The following is a 21793-nucleotide window of genomic DNA, read 5'->3' on the forward strand; positions in this document are numbered from 1 at the left end:
TGGCTGGCAAAGTGTTTTCTTCCTCCTTCCTCTCTCTAAATTTGCAGGCTTATGAGCTAGTTTCCGGAAATAGACAAGTGATTAGCACAATGCTGCTCTCAGCTCGGCAAAGTGACTTAAAGCAGTAGGATAGCACTGGAAAGACGGTGGAGTGGTAACCATGGACTAAGAAGTTGTCAACCAGGATGGATCGAGGTCCATTCTAGAAGATTTGGAGATGGATAATGAGGTCAGATTCCATTTATCAAAGATCAAGCATGTCCGCTTTTGTTTTGCTCTTGACAGGACTTAGTCACTTGGTTTTGACTGAAATCATCTTCAAGGAGACAGATCAATATGTTAAATGTTGAAGTCATTTTAGTGGTTTTCTATGGTGCGAAATGTTTCACCACCTTGTCAGGGGTGATAAGAAGAAGCCTGTGATGTGTTTTGGAAGGTGCATTAAGCTGTCTAAACATAGCTGCTATCCTGCGGTCACTAATCTAATCTAGTGGCTCTCTGCCCCAAGTAGTTCATTTAAGACTAGTATGGTGTCAAGCAGCTAGGTAGAGTTTAATGATGCTAGCAGGAGAACCCATATTGGTCACTGGCTCTATTCTATCTGGCCACTGAGAAAAAACAATTATACAGCTTCCACGTCAGGTCCGTTGTTGTATCCTAAGTGATAAGTGAATTATTTCTCCTAATGTTTAGATTCCTGTGATCCAGTACACTCACTAAAGTATTGCCTGTTAAGGAAATTCCGAACACCTCATTTTGCTATCATTCCTGAAGCAGTTGACATTATAAATAATAAACACAGCGTCATTGGAGGCTAGCAAAGTATGTTCCCGATATAAATTCTAGAGAGAGATTTGGGCTCCAGCTGCAAAATGCTCAACTGGTCACACTGTGTGATTACAGACCTCCCTGCTCTAAAAGAACTCTCCATTGCTTAGAGTGTTCAAGCGTAGCATTAGCATTCAGCCTGGAGAGTCTCCGTGCCTGCATGTTAGACCCTTTGTTGTCGTTTTACCAAGGGGTCTTTTCGGGGGGGTGTCTGGGTTGTGTTGTAAGACACACAAACAGCGAGCCATGAGTTCAGACCCGCAGTGCATTCCTCTGTCACACAAGTCAAAAATCCAACTGAACTTAGTTGTGGTCTGCTCTTGTAGCCTGCGGTGGTGGCTAGCTGAAATTACATTCATTGTTATTCTTTGGGAGTGCTGCAATATGCACGAAGCCCGGGCAGACAGATGTACGGTCCCTTAGGGTCTGTGTGGGATGCCACTGTTTCATCAAATAGAGTTTAATATTTTTCTGACTGTAAAGCAGATTATAAGGCGCAGTCTTGATATTTTGGAAATTCCTAGGCACACCGGGTTATACGGCACACCGGGTTATTAGGTGCATTTCTGCACATGAAGGAAAACAAACCAGTACAGCAAATAAGTCAAATGTTACCTGATTATAAGGTGCACTGTCAATTTTTGAGAAAATTAAAGGCATTTTAGTGGTAGTCCGAAAAATACGGTCGGTATCATCGGTTATGAGATGGTTAATTGGTATAAAGGAGGTGGGGGCATGATTTTCCACTATCAGGTGTCCCAATACATTTGGGTAGGGTTAGGGTTAGGTTGGATGTCACATTTTGTTTGAGTACTTCATTCTTGAGTAGTCATGGTACCGATACCTCGTATCATCCGGCCATACATTTGTTTGGATCAAGTATGCACTGGTTGGATGATATGAATCCAAAAATGAAACTTCCTTGTGGTTTATTTTGAGGAGTCCTGATAAAGTGGAGCCTGACGAGACATTGTTTGTGTGTGTTGCGGTGTAGTGCAGGTGGCCTTTTGTTTTGAGTGCATTTCCTATGTTAGGGGGCCCATATCCGTAGATACAAGTTAGCAGAGGTTTCCTGTTTAGAATATTTGTGATGTGGAATCCGTTCTGCGATTTGCTTTTCATTGTGATAAAATAGGAAAGCAAGATTCAAGTCAGACCTCTTAAAGAACAAAACTTGCTGAGCTGTTAACAGTTGATGTTTTCGATCAATCGTGACCAACTTCCGGGACACAAGACTGCTCAGGGCGCTGGCTCTGTATTGACCCGTTAGAATTGACCCAGTTGCACGAAAACCCACGTGAATAAAACATCATGTGCTCCCCTTCCCTTCTTTCATGGTATGTCTGCAGTCATTCTCATTTACCCGTTATCGTTTAACATCCTATCCAGGGATTGAACTCAAGATACAATAATTAGGTTAACGTCCTATTTTCGGACTTGCTTATTTTTAGCCTAATAAGAGTTCAGTAGCACGACTCAAATTGGGTAGCTCACGTTTAAATATCTTTGCAAGTACGTTGGAACGTATTCAAATACGTTCGGTACTTTCGAACGTATTCAAATACCTTCTGACGTATTTCCAAGTATATTGATAATTGATTTTAGACATTCATGGCAAGTGTTTCCATGTTGAGCTCATGCTTGTAAGCACCAGAGAAAGTGAGCCATGACTTTGTATCTCTGGTTTCCCTTTCGGAGATCTGGTTACCAAACTCACACAACATAAACACACGTGAACTCATGGCGGGAGTGTTGCATATAAAAATGGGACTCATATCTGTGTTGAATCATTTAATCTGACATAAGTGATTATTCTTGCCAAGGTGGGAGTCCCCAGGGTGTATTTTAATTGAATAGGTCAATACGGGAAAGACGAACAATCCCGTACATGGGACTGAGTCACCAGCCGTAAAATGACGATGACAGAAATTTTATTATCTCTTCCACCTTTCTTCATGCATCATCTGTTCATTAGTACAAAAGAGGCAGGGCTTGATTTCAGCCAGGAAGGGAGGAGTAGGCAGTAATAGGGAGGATGGATGCCTGCCCGGTCCGGCCCGTCTCCACAGAAGGCATCTTTGTGCGTGAGGGCATCTGGAAAAGTGAGCGAGCACATACGCACACACGGGCACGCAATGACATCACGTCTCAGCGAGCGGCCGGCAGGAATGCCGCTGAGAGAGGAGAGGCTTTGTGGAGGAGAGGAAAGACATGGGAGGGGAGGAAAAGGAGGGGAATAAGAAGAGGAAAAGGCTTGGCCAGGGAAAAGTCCGGCACTCCCACAATCTGGTGAAGGCTGGAGCGAGCAGATCTGAGGATTACTTGGAAGTGAAACTAGTCAAAGGAACTCTTTTATAACTAAAGATAGCTTGGGAAAATTCCTGGATTAAGTCTTTCGTACTTTCGAGGTTTGTGGATAGAACAAGTGAGTACTGTACATATTTAAACTATGTGTGCCAAAAATGTGTGTGCCAAAAATGTGCTAAAGACGTGGCTATGATGATGATACTAAAAGATCCATGCATTGGTTTGTTTCAGTGTCATTTAAAAAGGAAGTGACATCACAAGACTGACAATTCAAATCTGAAGAGAGTAGACACGCCTCCTTTGAAATGAGAATGAAGATGTTTTCTTCTAGGACACATTCAGTCAAGTTTTATTCTGTGTTCTGTATTACATCCCTTAAAATGGCCCCACCCAGATGGGTTGCCGTGCATGTTTGTGATTGTGACCTGAGTGCGTCACAGTAAGAGTTTCCAGATGTGTTTGGGATGGTGACAGCCAGCGAGAGAAGCAGCATTTTAAAAAAGCAACAGCTGACTGAGACACACATATGTTCCATGTGTGTCTATATTTGCCTGTCTTATGATTCATTTCCGCTTAATTGTGTCCTTCGCTATTCCTCCTTATTTTAGATTCCGTTCAAGCACTTTGTGTTACTTGAAAACATACAATGAGCAACTTAAGTCGAGTGCAATACTTGGTGACAAACAGCAGGGGCGCTGTTGTTCACTTTCACCTTTGCTGTGCACAGGTCAGCACGACAGCAACTAAATAAAAATTCCAACTTCAAAACAGAAGTTCAGCACATTTAGAGATTTTTTTTTTCCCTAGTACATTCAAATCGTTTTAAAAAATGTAATTAAAATCTGCATTCCTCCGCTTGTGCAAAAAGGACTGTTTGGACTTTTTAAGCTTGCAGGCAGCCTCCAGTGTGTCCTTCATCACATTCATTAGTGTTGGAGCTTTGAACTTGCTACAGTATGTCTGGAATGTCAGCTCACCTCACAGACACACACGGACACACACCTGCTGTGCCATGACACACACTCCAGCATATAATGAAATTGTTGTGGCACCGTTTGGATTTCTACTTCTTCAAGCACTCAGTTGATGTTTCCATCATGCTGGTGTTGTGCACCCTGCAGAGTGTCGGTGTAACACTTGGGTGTGGTCACACCTCCGTTCCATTATGTGCTGTGAAGCTACGGGAAAAACAGACCAAAGCAACACAGGAACATGTGTCCCCATTACACGGCGTAAAGATGTAGTCAATAAAACTCTATTAGCAGGAATGACCTCAGTAATCCAAATACTTGTAGAATATTCCCGTATTATTTTGGAATTCCATTGCACTGGATTAGACGGGAAAAAAAATTCACATGACATCGTAAAATGGGTCACCAAGAGCACCTCAGGGATCGATTTGTCCTCAAAAAGAACAAGAAGAAACAAACATGAAGAGTCTTGTCTAATCAGAAAATCATTTTGTGGAAAGGCGGCGTTTATAATCCAACATGTGACTGCACCATTTCCGTAATAATCCCAGAAAGTAGGAAGGAAGCAAAAGAATGAGCTCAGTGGGAGAGCGGACACAAGGCAAATAACAGAAAGGAAAAGAAAGGGTAGAAGCCAGTTCCTTTGAGGCAATACCTCCCTTAAAGGGATTTTTTTTTTATTAGATTTACTGTCAGTCTGCTTTTATTGCTTTAAAATAGTTTGCTTGCTCCCCAATATTACTAATAATATATTAATACTAATAATATATTTTTTTGTAGAAATCGTGGCAGGCACCCGAGGATGTCAGTGGCACCACACCTAAGGAACGAGCCTTGAAGTGTGTCACTTTCCAAGAATCAGTCAGCATCATCACTGACGGACCGCTAATCATGGAAGTGGAGAGCCAGCAAATTCAACATGGCTGCCTCAGCAGATCCAGTATCCAAGGTCAAAGTGGAGTCGAGCTCAAGGCCGAGACATCGGACAGTGATGTCGAGCAGGTATGTAAATTCTCACCAGATGGTTATTTATGGAAAGTTTTATTCGTCTCATTTTCATATCAACAAAAAAACTTGACATTTCAACCAGGGTGTGTAGACTTTTTATATTCGCTGAATATATACATGTTACGCAAATTCTGAATTCAAAATGTTATATTACCATTATCCATGTGAATGGTGCGAATGCAATGTACAACTTTAACTTCTTTAAGAAACAAACACGGCAGTATGTACGTTAAATTTTTAAAAAATGTAATATTTGCATACGTACGTTTTTGTGTATTATGTCACAGTAATGTTTTTAATCACATTTTCCTAAAACTCTTTAGAAAAGAAAGATCACATGAAGCTTAACTTCACAATTTTTGGACAAATTTTCAAAATTTAGCTACATCCAAGATGGTTGCATGTTTTGACGGATCACTCAACCGGAACCATTTGATTATTATCCTGTCGTATTTCTATGGTTTCCCTGTTGAGAGTCCCCCACATTGTCTCGTTGCAGACCACATCATACGTGTCTTCTGATACCGTGTCACTGTCATTCGTTTGCTCACCGTCCTTGGACAATGCCTCGCTCGAATTGTCCGATAACATGTCACCTGAAGAAAACAAATCACTCCTCTCCATGGAAATCGTTTTCCCGCTCTTCGCCGTAATCCGACAATCCTCTTGAAACTGTCGCTGCACCATGTCCCCATTGAAGGAAATCCCGTCGTCGTTTTCCCTAACGATCTTGGTCCTCATCCGTTTTTCCCAAAAACTGCTGTATCCTGTGTCTTGTGTTTTTTTCGGCGTGATGGTTTCAACGTCTTTCTTTTTGATCTCCGTTTGGACCTCATTGGTCAAATATTCCACCTGGTCCCAGAGAATCTTGTTCTCATTCCCTTCTGACTTGAGCTTGGCAGACAAGTCTGCTAATTTGTCTCCTTGACAGCTGATCTGATCATTTGCTATTTTGAGCTGAGCCTTGAGGTCTTTCACTTGATTCTCCAGCGACTTCTTTCCTTCCTCGTTAAAAGCACTGGTGAGCTTCTGCTTGGCCGAGTTATACCTGCCGCAGGCCAATTCCCTCACTCGTGACAACATTTTCACCTGCGCTCACATTAAGACGTTTCGTTGAAATGTTGCGAAGTGAAATTAACGAAACTTCGATCCGTCAGCCATCGCTACAATTGCAACGTTTTACAAACACAAATGCCTGCAGAGTTGTGATGTCATCACACAGACATCCCAAACCTTTGCGAAGTCATACTTTCTCAATTCCATTCTTTCATCGACATCACCATGACATCTGTGGTGCCAAATGCTTAGACTTTGATCACTCTTTGTATGTTTATATGTACATATTGAGTCGATTTCAAACCGTAATCGCACTGAGTCGAATGGAATCCATTGTTCACTTTCAAATCTATTCACCAAACACTGTAATACAATATAAAATACATTCCCACTATTCACACATGGTCAGAACATTATACCCACAATTTGGTTGATCTTCAAAACTAGACTTGAACCACATAGTCGGGCAGCCGATTCAGGAAAAATAAAGCTGAGCATTTTTTATGAATCAAATGTGTCAAAACACAAACCAGGAATCTATTCCCTTTGCTTTTTCCACCCCCTGTGTTCTTAGGAGATCCGTTACCTGGATCAAGTGTTAGATGCAGCCTCCGAAACGCCCACAAATGGAAACTCCTCCCCGTCTGCATACACCAAACCCATCAGCATCGACGGAACGTATTCGTCTGTGTGTGTGTCTGAGTCCTCTCCTGGTTATCACCGACCAATCGTTGTAGAGGGGCAAAGACAAACCACCGTCCTTCATCAGGATGAATCCTTTGTGAAAACCAACGGGCATATACCGACGGATGAATCGAGCCACAGCAATGCAAAGTTCGAGCTGAGAGCGTTTCAGGAAGAAAAAAGGCCGGCAAAACTCTTCACCCCGGGAGAAGAGCAGCACGTCCGAGTGACAAGGAGACGAAATCCGGAAGAGGTTGGTGTTTGGTGTCGGACACACTGCATTACTTTGTATCACTGATCGTTGCCCGTCCAACAGGTCCAGGAGTTGGAACGTGAGCGTCAGGAGCTGATCCGAGACCAGGCAGTGAAGAAAAACCCTGGTATTGCTCAACGTTGGTGGAACCCTCCACAAGAGGTAGTTGATGATTTTATTTTTACTTTGTAATACCGGAACACTCATTGAAAGGATATTCCCACATTTATTCAAGGTTCCCTTGGAGGAGCAGCTTGACCCGGAACAGCTCGAGTCTCTCCGAAAATACCAAGAGAGAAAAACAGAGAGGAAGATTCCAACATACTCGTACACACAGGTTAGCACCATACCGTATCTGATTTTCTTCTGGAAAATAATGGACGGTAACGAATGTGAGTAGGCTCGATGATAATTGATTTCTGACTTTCCGTCTTCGCAGCCCCAAGTTACTGGACCACCCACGCTGGTCACCTTTGACCCAGAGTTAATCAGGAAGGAAGACGTTGTGGAAAAAAAGATTGACTTCTCATCTGCCAGGAAGCAATTCCTGCAAACTGATATGACCAAGAATTCCATCACTCCTCAGATATACTCTGCCAGACCCTTCTCCAAGTCCATACCGAGGGGCAACCATGGCAACATTGTTCCTGAAGTTGGAGAGTGTCACGTGACCTGGTCTGATGATGGAATTGCAGGAGAATTTGCCAGTGTTCGTGCTGTCATGACAAATGTAAGTGATGAAGAGGAAGGGAAAAGCCAGTTTCCCCTAGGCTATCTCCCAGAGGAATCCGACTCCGGATTGGAAGAGTTATCAGTCCGCTCTCAGGACACGACGGTGTTTAGCTTGGATAGCATTTCAGACAGTGGGGCCTCATTTCCACCCACACCACTCCCACTTACACCGGTGTCACCATCTACCCCTCAGCCCACTACACCAGTCAACGGGCGAACCACTGGCAGTGCAGTAGAGGATGAGCTGGAATACCAAGCAGAAGTTCTTGTCCAAAACGTTATTCAAAACGCGCTCTCGACAAACGGAGGCGACTGGCAGTCTTCTTCCCCGAACTTGGATTCTTCACAAATGAGCAGCCCAGTGTCCCCATCCTCTGCTTCAACAAGTAGTCCAGTGCCAGTATCGTCCTCCCCTCTGTCTTTTGGAGAAGCTGGCCATTTGCAATCACCTGTCTCCTCCATCGCTGCTACATCTAACCCTTCCCCGCGACTGGATCTACTTCCCGAGGTTCAGGTTGCTTTCCAAGAGAAGCTTACCACACAAGATGTTCCTCAGCGGCAAGAGTCATCCTCATCCAGTCCAACCCTGTCATCACAATCATCTCCAACTCATTCTCAGCCTGTCTCCCCCCCACAGAGACCCAAAGTAGGAGGACCAAGGATCAAGATCCAGTCTTCTTACACCAGAGCACTTGCTTCCTCAGCCGCAGTTTCGGCACCGGCTCCTTGCCCTACAACCAATGTACCCAGGCCGGCCCCAGTCTGCCGTCCCCCTTCCCCACCGAGCCCCGAAAAATCAGAGTTCAGCTACTTCAGTAAGTATTCCGAAGCGGCTGAACTGCGTAGCACTGCGGCGGCAACGAAAGCCCCCGAGGTGGAAGTAGCAAGCGGACCATTCCGCCTTCGCTCCAAGAAACAACGTACATTGTCCATGATCGAGGAGGAGATCCGAGCAGCTCAGCAGAGAGAGGAAGACCTGAAGAAACAGAGAGAAGCACAACCTGCTGCTATTCCTCGTGTCGAGAACCCTTCCGGCACCGGTCAAGTTCCTGGCAGAACAGGGGTACGGAAAACCACCATATCCCCGGCAGACAAATTGAAGAGCAACAGCCTGCCGACGAGACTCACGCTGACGTCAAGGACAGCACCAGGTTAGTGAACGTACTTCCTGTATGACACCTGTTCCAAGAGGGTTGCCCAAGGGGACTTAAAATGAAGCGTACTTCATTTACTTTTTTACGCCATAGGAAAGATCGAAAAAATTCGACCCGCTCAGCCTGTCTCACCTTCGCCGTCGGAAGGAGCTCTGTCTGACGCCGGCAGCGAGGACTCTGGAGGATCTCGGCCCAAAAACTTCATGCAGACACTTATGGAAGACTATGAAACACACAAAGTGAAGAGGAGGGAGAAAATGGAAGATAACAGTGTGAGTATTTGTAGTATGTATTCATTTTCCAGACTTGAAGCAGGAAATGAAAGCAGACGGGGATTTTTGTTTCGAGTCTTCTCATAATAATGATGTCCCATTTTCTTTATCTACTATATAAGATGATTGTCCACCATTTTCTGTCCATTGTGTTGACTGTGTACTGTTGCTTCTCTCCTGCTGGTCGCTCAGTTTGCCCATTTGTTGCTGGCTAATGAGGTAACCACTGAGGTACCTGACGCACATCCAATACCTGATTTCGACCACTACTCGCAGATCTGGGACACACTAAGCTGTATTTATACATTGCATCTGTGTATTTGGATAATTTAAATGGAGATAACGTTGGAGAATATTATTTGGTTAATATTAAGTATATCGACAAAAAAATGTGTCCCAAGTCTGCGTGCGGTCTCGATTGTTCACGATTAATTCATCGATTGAATCCACCCCTGATTTGTTTTTGAAGCACTTTGTGTGTGTTTGCCCTGGCACGTGTGTGTGTGTATAGATTGGGCGTGGGCACCTGATCAAGCATGACACACCTGAGTGATCAAATGTTTTTATTGTCAAGTACAAAGGGGGGCTTTTTTGTATGTGTGGGGGGTTGTTGGTTAATTTCTCTAAATTTGAATGATATAGGAAAAATTTGTTTACTTCAGAAAGTGAAAATTAGCTTGGAAAAATATGTCCACCCCTTTGTACCTTGTTGTTGATAGTGAAAGTTTCTCCTTTGAGCTTCCTCCGTGGTTGACCGTGCATGGTGACATGGAATAGGAAAAAGAAATTTATTTTTCTCAATTTATTTTTTTTAACAGGTCTTGGAGGCCACTCGCATTACCCGAAGGAAAAGTGACATGGCGCTCAAGTGGGAAGCCGGAATTTATGCCAATGAGGATGGAGAAGAGGAGGAAGAGGAAGAGGAGGAGTGAAAATAGGATGGTGGGGGAAGGACAGTCAGGGGAAACAGTATTTATTTTGTTCTTAGTGTTCTGATGATCACATGACCCTCTGGTCTGACCAGTGGAGCTCAACGAGGAAGTGTCCATTTTTTGGACTGGATTCTGCAAGTGTAAGGAAAAACGGGGATGTGAGTATGTGACGATAAAAGGAAGGTGATGCAAAAAGTCAGTATTGACTTCATCTGCGTGAGGTTTAAACAAGGAAGGAATAAAAGGTCATGTTTGTGATTGTTTTTGAGCAGGCTGGAAATTTGCCGTTGGTCTAAAAACCACTTCTTGGTTTGTTGACGGTGTCTTTTGTAGGCAGTTGTTGTCTTATACTAAGGTAGGATTGTGTATTTGACAGGAGCACATTTATTCCAGTGTACTTATTATACTTGCTAGCTATGGCAAATGTTTAAAAAAAAAAAAAGAAAACTTTTTTTATAAAAAGTGTGGAGACAACCAGTTTGCCTATTTAAGAGATTTTCTTCTATCAGCTCGACGACAAATAATGAAACCCACTCGACAACGGTCATTTTTTTTGTTAATGTCAAGAGAACGGTGAGAATATTTTTGAACCAAAGGTCACCATTTTTGATTTGCCGGAGTGTCTTGTCCAAGTGTCCTTTGGCTGGACACTGACCTGTCTGCCCCTCGACTCACTCAATTAAAACTGCTTTTACACGCATAATAATATATTAAATGACGTATTTAAATGATGTTTGTTTTAAAGTGCAGTAATGCTAAATATGACCAAGGTGCAGGACAAAGGGCAAAAAAATAAGCCTGAGAAGTTTTGGCGATTTTATTTGGTGGTTTCTAAGGTTTTAATGACTTATTCAAATGGCTTCTTACGCTTGACTTTTGTAACTTTTGGCAACAAAAGTTTTGTTTATTTTAGCTGAAACTATACAAACGGAATGACAGCACAGCATTTCTGTTGATTGAATTCTTGATGCAGAGATGATTTATTTATCTTTTGAAAAGCCGCTAGCTTGGTTGATAATGCAATTTTATGATTGAGATTCATAACCTTTGTCCTCATGTTAACCACTCGTATGTTCATATTGTGCTCCACTTTATATAGCACGTGTACGGCTCACACTTAATCGCCTGTTATATATATTATAAATATTTTCGCATTAAATACAAAACTTGACAATTTTTTGTGTTCTTTCATGTTTTTACAGGTATGAATGGGATACATATGAGTCACTTCATTAAATACATTTAAAAAATTATGCAGATCAATTAAATTTTGTTCCCATCTTACAAGAGATTTATGACTGATTAAAATTGTGATCTATAGTGCGTGTACCAGGATGAGGAAGTGGGACTTTCTCGAGCAAACTGTTTTCTTTTCTACTTCCCTTCCTCGAGTATAACCAATGCATTCCTCTGAACTTTCATTTTGTAACCATGCACGCTTATTGAGTGGAACATGACGACTTGGAGCTGGTGTCAAAGCGCTTTCGGGGTGGTCCACCGAGTTGAGCCCCTGGTCGTGCTCGAGCAGCTGGGCACCTCTTTGTTCGATACGGCCCTGCTCATGGTGGTCAAGGACCGGTGTGCCAACGCCACTGAGGATGACCAGCAAAGAACCATGTCGGATTTCTACATGGTCTACAACCTCATTGTTCAACTGATGCCCATTGTGCCGGCTCTCCTCCTCGCCAAAGTGGGGGACCGTGGTTGGAGGAGAGTCCCCATCGTGGTCCCCCTGTGCGGGTATCTGGTGTCGACAGTTGCGCTTCTGCATGTGGTTCTGTTACGGCTGCCCATCCAGGTGATGTTTGCGGCAGCTGTTCTTCTTGGGACGTCCGGCGGGTTCTGCGCTTACTGGCCCGGTGTCATGACGTTGGTGTCGCTGGGCTCCAAGGCGGAGAGTCGCTCCAAGGTTAGACACCCTTTTTTGTAATTTTATTATTATGTGATTATTATTATTATGCACTATTAATGTACAGCAAATATTAAATATTTAAAATTTCAATCACTGATAAAGTTTGATCTAATTCAAACCCAAGGATTAGTCTTACTCTATTTTGTTTCTACTCAAAAAGCACAATAGGAAGAGAATAAAAAAAGCAGGAACAAATTGCCATGATTCTGTTTTTGATTTTCTTTCATGTTATGCAGTTGTGCTTTTTTTTTTCTTTCATGTTATTCAGTTATGCATTTTTTGGGGGGCGTTTGGTTCCACCTGATCTCACTTTCCTGGTCCTTTGTGTTAACCTATCAGGTTCTTCCAACACTTTGCATCTTGCCAGGTGCTCCTTGTTGTCTGTCAGTTCGCTTGTATTTAGCTCCCTGCTACATGGCCGCGCAGGTCAGAATTTTCTCGGTTGTGGAGGTTGTCACACCTCCATGTCCAAGTTAGTTCTGTCCAATAGTTTGCTTTGACTTGTGCTCATTTTGTGTTTTTTGATTCCGCATCCTCTGCCTTCATTTTCTTTTGAATGTCTTAAATTATTTTGTGAAGCAAATTGAGCTATTGTATGTGTGAAACGTACTATATAATTAAAGCTGCCTCACAAACCCACTGATCAAATGCCAGATTTCAATGATTCACAAAAATTAGACCAAATTTAATTACAAAATGTTTGCTACGATTTACGTGACCTATAACCTGTGCAAAAATCAAATACAAAATATAAAATAAAACAGTCAAATACATTTGGAGTCAAATAAGAAGTGAATTATTTGGAGCTTGACTGACTTAAAGAAGTCATTTGTGTCTACTACAGGTGATGATGAGAGTGGAGCTAATGTATGGAGTAGCAGGCCTGCTGGGTAGTCTGCTGTCAGGTCATGTTTTCCTTCTGCACAGTTCTAGCATTGGGCATGGCACCGTCCTCCTTTGCGTCTGCACGCTTCTCCACCTGCTGAGCCTCGTTCAGGCCATAGTGCTGCTGCAGGTCCTTTTGGACTTATTAGACACCATGAAGTTGCTCCAAACTGACTTGTAACAGCTTGGCTGTATTTATCGCTTCTTCTGACTTAGGTAAGGCAAGTATCAAGTGAGCAAGAGGAGAGCAGCCCACTCCTCCCTCACTCCGACAATGGTCCTCCAGAGATGTTGACAAGGAAGAATACGGTGAACGTGATTCTGCTCTTCTCTGCTGCTATCTTGTACGGCTCCTCAGTGGGCGGAGCCATTGAGATCCTGGGCATCTTTGTGATAAAAGAACCGCTCCATTGGAATGTTAACCAAGTATGTGCTGGAAAAGTGTATACAGCAATGACATATTTTTTACACTGATTCAAAAAAAATTCTTTATTTTTGTTTCAAGCACAACAGTTTTTTTTTTTTTTAACCAGGTTAACCTAACCCTGTTTGCTCTTCCAGGTGGGTTATGGGAACGCAGCAGGCTTTGTGATATTCCTCACTAGTTTCCTGGGTGCACTTGCTTTTCGCCGCTACGTGAGCGACGTAACGCTCATCCTGATCGGCATGATCTCCTTCGCCACTGGAATTTACTTCATGTCCTTGGTGACCACTTCCTACATGTTCTACCTCTGTAAGCCATCATCTTCTGTTTTTGTACTGAGAGCCATAGACCAAGCCCAAAGCTAAGATTGACTTTCTCCACAGCTCGTTCGCTCACCCTCTTTGCTCTTATCCCGCTGCCCACAATTAGGTCACTCCTCTCACAGCAGGTTTCAACACCATTGTGTGGTGAGGAACAAATATCTTGCTATTTAAAAACCCACAATAGTGTACTTTAGCGCCCCCTTGTGTTCTCTCTCTTTGCCATCAGGCATCACTTTGACAGTCCTGCAGCTGGTGTTGAGGTTTGCCGCTCTGGCGTACATCCCCGCCTTTACAAAACTCTACCAGAGAACACTGGGATGGTTCCCAGGTTTCGTCTTCACCGTCTCCAGCATACTGGCAGTTCTGGGAATGTTTCCTATCAGGTCCTTTTCACATTCTGCTATGTTGGGAAAATGAAGCTTCGAATTTGCTTCATGAACCACTTGTATTTTTTGACTCCTCTAGATGGCACTGTTGGTTTCAATGAAGTGATGGTTAAAATGATTTTCTTCCTTCTTGAAGCGTCATAGCATGGAGGTGGTCTCAGCCAATAAGCTCCGAAGAAACGACCGAGACGCGCCATGAGGACGTGGAGGACTAAAGCATGCTTCCACAGAAGATAAAAAGTAATGAACACTTCAGAAGGCGGTTGATCTGGTGGTAAGCAGTCATGGCGGACATTTTAAAAACACTAACTGTTAATACAATTAAAAAAAAAGAAAAGCTTAACAAATAATTATCAAATCAATTTATTTTTAATTTTGGTCCAATATATCTCAAAATAATTTGAGGTAAATATTATTGCATCAAACAACATCAATATACAGACTTTATATTTATAGCTAATTACAAGATGTTCAAGTTTCCAGAATTGACTGAACGTAAAATGTAAACATCAGGGAGCAATAAACACAACAGACATAAGTGTTTAACTTTTTAAAAGAAATTAACAGAAAGTTGAATATATTTTTGCTGTGATGGAAATAATGCAAAAATATATATATTATTACAGGACATTCAAAAAAGTATTACAGAATATATGTTGGCAGCTGTCATCTTGTCCCCATTTGGGCTTTCAACCTGAAATAAATGTTACCAAAAAAAAAAATTACAAGAATTATTACTTTTGTCAAATCAACATTTCACTTCAAACTCATTTTAGACGGGAGGATTTGTGTATAGTGCAGCAATCAGAAGGCAAAAGAACTCAACATAAAGCTCTATCAAAAATAAAAGCTATGTCCATTCATTCCGTATACTAGCTTAATATTTTCATTGAGAACTTCCCTTCTTACATTTTCACATTAAATGGATCCATCCACAACTCCTCGCCTGTACATTTGGGATAAATTACACAAAAACAAAATGTTACTTCAAAAAATATTTTAATGAAACAACTGCCGCATTTAGTGAAGGCAGTTTGAAAGCTAATTTCAGTCTGTACCTCTGCTGAAATAGACAGCAAAACATTTGCTTGAAATTACAAGCAAACTCAAGAACAGGCACATTTCTAAGCTGTAGGTAACATCGATTTTGATTACAATACTGAAAAAAAATTGTTGCAGTACCATGAGGTGACAAACTAGAAAATCTGTTCAGATTAGTGACAGTGATTTAGTCCCAAAATAATCAAAAGTGAGGTCGATCTGACGGGGCTCAGCCTTGGCTGCTAACCAGATAGCGATCAGTTAACTAACCCGCTCGGTTTTGAGCTTATTACCGCAGCATTTCAAAGGCCATGTTGTGAAACGCAGACGCCGTGGCAAGTATAGATTTTTCAAAGTAAGCTGACATAAGCGTAAAGACAATCACATTTGAGAACCCTTGGAAAACAATCTCAGGCGGGAATCAGTTTGCTGAAGAAAAAAATAAAATAAAATAGTACCCTTGCCTCACATTGTAAAAAGAATGAGAGAGAGCACGCCTTCTTAGCGTGTGATTAAATAAGCAGCATTGGCAACAAAATACTATGAAGTAGAAAAAAAAGCAACACCAAGAAAATTAAAGTCTGGATTGAGAAAATTGTCGCTCTTTGACCAGTTTGTGCACTGGCTTGTAGAAAAGTCCGATCTTGACAGTCGACTCGGGAAAACGCGGTCCTTCATTTGGTCTGCTCGGTCCTTGGTGTGAAAAAAAGTACGTGATGAGGGGCTTCAGTCCGTCTCGCTCATTTGCTCTTCAGTTTGTTTGTCCTGCAGGACGCTTATGAGCGACTCCCACGCTGTTTGGCACTGCAGAGGAGCGGACAACAATGGTGAATTTGAACTAGCTAGATCACAGGTGTCAAACTCGAGGCCCGGGGGCCAGATACGGCCCGCCACATCATTTTATGTGACCCGCGAAGACAAATTGTCCATCAAATCCATGTGTCATTACTAGAATTGCAAATTCACTTTTAATATCTTTTTATTTTTTTTATATTTGACCACTTTTTACTGGTCTGATTTGAAAAGGAGTTATTTGTTTTGTAGCTTTGGTAGCTTTCATAATGGCACTCTGAAAGAAGCTATGACGACAATGCGGCCTGGGAAAAAAAAGTTTGACACCCCTAGATGATCAAAACATCCAAAACTAAATCAAATTGCATATGTGCGGATATAAGAGTCCCATGTACCTTCTCGTAGTAATTGATATTTTTGTCGGCCGTGCCGCCGAGAAGCTGCTTGAAGTCCTGCCGCTTGTTGTTCTGCCAACGCTCCCAGTCGGCTTTCAAGTCGGCGTTGAAACACTCCACCTTGTCTTGGCAGCGTTCCACCTCAGGTGGCATCTAGCAGGAGACACAAAGAGGACTACTGCTACAAGGGAGCTCTAAACGCTACGGCGTGAAGGAGAACAGCGGGTCTTTGACGTTACTGCAAAACGACACGGCCGTGGAAGGTGGTGATACTTACGGGCGTTCTGTCCTCCTGTCTACGCAATATGGCGGCTTCTAGGCGTCCCTCGTACTCCGCCTGACACTGGTCGCGCTTTTTCAACACATTCTGTAAATACAGTCAAAGATATTGATGGTAGTCGGGAGAAGAATGACATCGCTCTCACCTTCATGGACTCGATGTAGAGCATATACTCTCGGAGTACGGGTAGGAAATCCTGCCCGATGTTTTCGCACAGGTCATCCATGGCTCCGCAACACGTGGATACGGAGCTCGCCACTCCCTCCAGGGGGGGCTGTAGTTCCTCTTCGGCTCCCATCCAGCTCGAGTAAACGGAGCCGTACTCGCGCAGCTCAGCCAAGTACTCTATTGGTGTCAGATGAATCAAAGATCATTGATTGGTGAGCATTGGATGCGGAGGATGACTGTTTAAAAAAAATACACAGATATGAGGTTGTGTTATCTTTGTGTGGCTTCCTGTTTCACAACATCTAAAGTGGGTCAAGATGTGGCGATGAGCTGACTTCCTCACTGCCAGCGCAGCGAATCTTGCTGAACGCGAAATTGTTATTTTAAGCTAGTCAACAACTGGTGACACTCAAAACTTTATACTGCCGCTCATAGTCCGGTCTTGATTCCACATCCAGTTTGTGATTAGATATTACCTGACTGCTCTTTGAGGATCCTCTGAGCAATACGGTCGATGGTGCCCAGTTTTTGGCTGAAGGTGTCCAGATACTCTCCCATGGCACAGAATTCGGCCGGCCGCGCTCGTAGCTTGTAGCCTCCGGCGACGTGCTTCACCGATTCGCCCACCTTGGTGAGCAGTGCCAGACCCTGACGCTTGTTCAGGTCCTGCGGACGGACAAGAACTCAATGCTTCTATTCATTTGAATTGCCTTTTCGTTGTTGATTATGCATTGTAGTCCCTGACCGTGAGTCACATGACCTAAATTGCATGTGATAAGAGAACGGAAGATTGTCTGGACAGATTTGATGGATGATCACTTTATCGCATTGAGAGAGAAACTACTTGTCTGCTCCTGGTGAGAAAGTAAATACAATTTGTAACTTGCATCTGTATGTACTTTTTTTTTTTCTCGCATCAGCAGGTCTACTATTCTACTGTAACTGATTTATTGGAGTCACTAAAAAACGGCTGGTGTCGGCAAAACGTTTTTTTGTTGTTAAATTAAAATGTTCCCCGCCCCCGAGGAGTCTCACCTTAGCAGACAGAAAAGCGTTGAGATGTGGGTTGAAGGACAGGACCGGATGGTCGGCAACCCTCTTGAGGAACTTATCCAGAGCTTTCATGCGCGTTCCGACAAACTCTTCAGAAAAACGATCCACCACGCCCTTCATTACAAACTTCTCCGGCAAAGGCTGAAAGAAGAACGCAAAAAATATGACTGAAGCGTTCTTCTCATCTCATTAGTTGTGATCAACTTACAGGAATCAGGTGGGTAGGCTGGCTGTCCTCCAGCTTGATCCTCAACCAATCAAAGTCTTGATAACGGCGTCGCACGCAGTATTCCGGAAGGTCGAACTCAATCCGTGTAGTCTTGAGAATAGACAGATTTCAACCATCGCATGATAAACCGGGCTAGAATCCACAACCTAGCATGAACTTAATTAACATTATGCCTTAATACGGAACTGTGATATTTGTATAAGGCCATTCAAGCCTAGCACCGATATGTCCATAACAACGGTTGCCATGGCGCCACCAGGCATTGTCTGTTGCAACGCAGGATGGAAGGGGAGCGCTCTCAACTCGCCACAAGAGGAAGCTCATACAAGCAGAACGCCAGTCCGGTAAATCAAAGTGATTGAATTTATCCCTGGATCGTTTTTCATTAGGAGTGAAGTGAAAGGCGCTTAACCAAAATGGATTTAACGTGTTCCGTCAAGCGAGAAAACGGCATTAGTTTATCGCATTCTGATGCTACGTGACCTGTTTAGGTGATGTCACGTCTTTCCCGTTTATAGATTATACGTCTTGATGTTTAAGTATTATTTTCAAATAAATGCGGCTAATGAAAACAAGCCTGCATTGATTGACCCGAATGAGATCTCACTATACAAAATGAATTTAGTCATAAGCAGACCTTGGTGGACACTCTGTAGGTGATATACGTCTCCATTGTCGAGACGTGCTTCTTCGGGTCGTCCACCGTGACAAACAGATCACGCGTTTCGGCGGAGCCGTAGTAATCCCGGGGGTCCGACTCGGTATCGTCGTCCAGTTGCAGCCTGTTGAATAGCGAAGATGCTGAGGCGGGACTCGGCGTGTCGGCTGGCGTCCCATTGGACAGCCCTGGCTCCTGAGGGAACCCCAAAAAAAAAAAAAGTGCAAACAAAGAAGTGATCAGTTGTGTTTCTCTGTGAATAATGCTCTCGTTGAGCTCACCGTGACAATGCTACATTGTTACCAAAGACTACTAGTTTGAATCCTCTCACTACTTCCTACTAGGGTAAAATATTTTTCAATCATGAGGTTGACCTCAGAGGTTGCACTATATTAGTCTCACATTTGAAGTGTGGAGAATCTCTAGTGCAAGGCACTTCCTCGCCGTCACATGCATTCACTCTCAAGCACAAGAGTGAGCTGGATCTCAGTTGTGACAGTCTGAGAGCTTTTTCTACACCGTGGTGCAAAGCCTAACTTGTAATCATGGTTCTCGTAATTGCATTGGGTTGCATCATTGCGTTGAATGAACAAGCAGGCCACTGCAAAAGGGAGTCACGCTCAGACACCAAAATAATCCTGACTGGGGTTATAGATTAGAATATAGAATAGACTCCATCCCTCCATGATTTTAAACTGCATATTAACTTGATGTGCAAGTGTATCTTTACACTATAGCCCGACATATAATGATCACACTTTTTTAATCATCATCATAAAGTGCCGTTGGTGCGCTCGCTGTTATCATGATAGCAGATAATAAAATTTGCCGAATATTAAGAACCGCTTGTGTTCTCACTAGAACCTTATTAGCAGAATATACAACAACTCTAACGGCTTGTTTGTTTTACTCCGTGATTTGCTATTTCAAAGTGGTAAGTTTTGAAATCTTCCAGCAGCCAGTGCAAACAACAGGTTACGAGGATAAAAAATATATATTCTGACTGCTTTTTTTTCTGTTGTTTTGCTTTAATCACCAAGCACGCCTTGGGTCCAACCGACCTTCTCGCCCCCAGCGGTGACGCTGACATCTGGCCCCGGGAACAGCGGCTCGTCAGAGGCGGACAACGGGTGTAGAATCTCTGCGATGTGCTTCTGCCCCGAGCTGGCCAGGCCGCGCTGTGCGCTGACGCTCATCGTGCGGCAGGCGCGGGGGCTCGCCTGCAAGTCGAGGTTAGCGGCTGTCCAGTCTCCGGCTGCAACTGACGTTTGCACGGACAGGCGTAAATATTTTCTGTTCGTCTTCTAGTAAGGGACGGATTTTCCGAGCCGCTCTTTGGTCATAATAGTCAGCTGACAGCTACGGCGCAGATGCGGAGGTTAAAGCTGCGGAAACCCGGAAGTAAACATTGTGCGTGACAACAGGGCATCTAACATGCGCTTAAGCATTTATAAAATGTGCAATAAAAACAATTTTGCTTAGGGTAGTTATGCACATTAAAACGCAAGAATTAAGGCAAAGACCGAATTGAAAATGTAAGATTTTTACAAACTCATTAATGTAACATTTTAATGCACACAATGTTTATAATATTGTTTTAGAATATATATCGGATCTCTATGTATGTACAAATAATGTAAATATATTTTTGTTTTTCAAATATAAGTAGATATACCTTTCTAAGTATTTTACATCAGGCATTAGCAAAGACACCTCATGGGGCTTCCCAAAATCACCCTACAACTACAGCGTTCACCAACCCGCAGCATCGGCTGGACAAGAAAAACAAAAGTACCACATAAATCCACTATTTGTCTCTGTTTTGTCGTCGGGGACATGACTACCACTCCTTCAGGACCAGGTAAGTGGTTTTTTTTAAAATGTTTTAGCTCCGTGTCGTTACGTTGCGTCTCTACGAGGCGTACTGTCATTATCTGGATAGCAGTTGCTTGAAAGTGGCAGATCTTAACCCCATTTTAGCGACCAAGTCACCTCTTACGCTACAGACAATCAATAGATTTGTTTCTCATCCCAATTAATTCATTTTAAAATTTGCCTTTCAGTGCTCGATGTGTATTAGTAGTGCTCAGTGGTGCTGATTTGCATTGCTTGTTCTCCTACCCCAACGCAGTGTTCCAAAACAAGGCCCGAGTACAGATCCTGGCCGAGTTGGAGAAAGAGAGGGAGCGGCTGATGCAGAATCAGTCCAGCACTCCTGGAGCCAGGTAGAGGGACAGTGGCCACCAAAGTCACAACCATGGAGATGTCTACACATCTACACAAATGCATCCAGTTTACTCTCACTCGTGATTGTTTTTTTATTGACACTGTCAGATGATTTAAAGATTTCTAAGAGGCTCTCTTCCATTCCCTCCACAGCATTTCAATAGCCCGTCACAACATGAAGGACTTCCGGGATAGTGCAGAGCAGCAGCATATTGTTGCCCAGCAGAAAGCGGCCTTGCAGGTACAGCTCACCGCTTCATAAAAAGTTAAAATTATCGGAAGTGGTTTGCTGAACTTCGTCTTTTCCCGCAGCACGCACACGCACACTCGTCAGGCTTCTTCATCACTCAGGACTCGTCATTTGGTAACCTGATCCTCCCTGTGCTTCCACGCCTGGAGCCAGAGTCATGACCCCTGAGTCACCCTGTTCCAAGATTCCTTTTCAAGATCTTACAAATGCGGGCACATGTATCCTGGCAACAATCTGGAGTTGGAATACATTGCAGTTATTTGGCAAAGAAAAAAAAAACATCCCAATAATTTTTAACACTGGGATTTTATGATGTATACTGTGTATGCATATATTGGTGCATGATTTTGTCTTTCTTAATTGCATTATTTTTGATGCTGTTTATAAAATAAAATATTAAAACGGAATTGACTGAGTTTGATTATTTTTTGTGCAGGGTACTCAGAGGTAAATTATTTTTTAGGTGGTGCTCGAATGTGGTCACACCTCTAAATGTCCACTTGGTGGCAGCGTTGCGCTCACACGGGTCCACCTTTCAGTCCATCCGCCCCCCGCTCTCTCTCTCTCTCTCTCT

At 43.2% G+C, this 21793-nt stretch overlaps 4 protein-coding genes across 7 annotated transcripts in view; 3 read left to right on the forward strand and 1 right to left on the reverse strand.

The window, feature by feature from the left end:
* LOC133163045 (PALM2-AKAP2 fusion protein) overlaps positions 1-11373 on the forward strand; it is a 30360-nt gene extending 18987 nt beyond the window's left edge. Inside the window, exons 9-16 of one of the 3 annotated variants that reach the window (XM_061292576.1) lie at positions 4887-5108; positions 6745-7107; positions 7171-7269; positions 7343-7444; positions 7547-8990; positions 9087-9265; positions 9458-9496; positions 10084-11373. In XM_061292576.1, the coding sequence (XP_061148560.1) occupies positions 4887-5108; positions 6745-7107; positions 7171-7269; positions 7343-7444; positions 7547-8990; positions 9087-9265; positions 9458-9496; positions 10084-10197 (2562 nt within the window). In that variant the 3' untranslated portion in view covers positions 10198-11373. The remainder of the gene's footprint in view (positions 1-4886; positions 5109-6744; positions 7108-7170; positions 7270-7342; positions 7445-7546; positions 8991-9086; positions 9266-9457; positions 9497-10083) is intronic. The other 2 variants (XM_061292577.1, XM_061292579.1) reach the window with 2 other exon arrangements.
* A 137-nt stretch (positions 11374-11510) lies between these two features.
* Positions 11511-14909, forward strand: LOC133163047 (solute carrier family 46 member 2). 2 transcript variants are annotated; one of them, XM_061292581.1, is made up of 7 exons: positions 11511-12106; positions 12954-13124; positions 13211-13420; positions 13556-13727; positions 13802-13885; positions 13968-14124; positions 14264-14909. In XM_061292581.1, the coding sequence occupies exons 1-7, from the start codon at positions 11651-11653 to the stop codon at positions 14340-14342; spliced, it is 1329 nt and encodes a 442-aa protein (XP_061148565.1). In that variant the 5' UTR covers positions 11511-11650; the 3' UTR covers positions 14343-14909. The 2 variants fall into 2 exon arrangements, with proteins under 2 accessions (XP_061148565.1, XP_061148566.1); XM_061292582.1 differs by lacking the exon at positions 12954-13124.
* Positions 14475-20092, reverse strand: snx30 (sorting nexin family member 30). The gene is made up of 9 exons (XM_061292580.1): positions 19805-20092; positions 18723-18938; positions 18065-18175; positions 17839-17997; positions 17280-17469; positions 16781-16980; positions 16633-16722; positions 16356-16508; positions 14475-15972 (listed from the first exon to the last, which is right to left on the reverse strand). Exons 1-9 carry the CDS (start codon positions 19937-19939, stop codon positions 15895-15897), a joined length of 1332 nt encoding a protein of 443 aa, XP_061148564.1. The 5' UTR covers positions 19940-20092; the 3' UTR covers positions 14475-15894.
* A 21-nt stretch (positions 20093-20113) lies between these two features.
* Positions 20114-21626, forward strand: inip (ints3 and nabp interacting protein). The gene is made up of 4 exons (XM_061292583.1): positions 20114-20604; positions 20875-20968; positions 21123-21210; positions 21282-21626. Exons 1-4 carry the CDS (start codon positions 20460-20462, stop codon positions 21378-21380), a joined length of 426 nt encoding a protein of 141 aa, XP_061148567.1. The 5' UTR covers positions 20114-20459; the 3' UTR covers positions 21381-21626.
* The last annotated feature ends 167 nt before the right edge of the window (positions 21627-21793 follow it).

Source organism: Syngnathus typhle, linkage group LG12, assembly GCF_033458585.1.
Source record: "Syngnathus typhle isolate RoL2023-S1 ecotype Sweden linkage group LG12, RoL_Styp_1.0, whole genome shotgun sequence".
Classification (NCBI taxonomy): Eukaryota; Metazoa; Chordata; class Actinopteri; order Syngnathiformes; family Syngnathidae; genus Syngnathus; species Syngnathus typhle.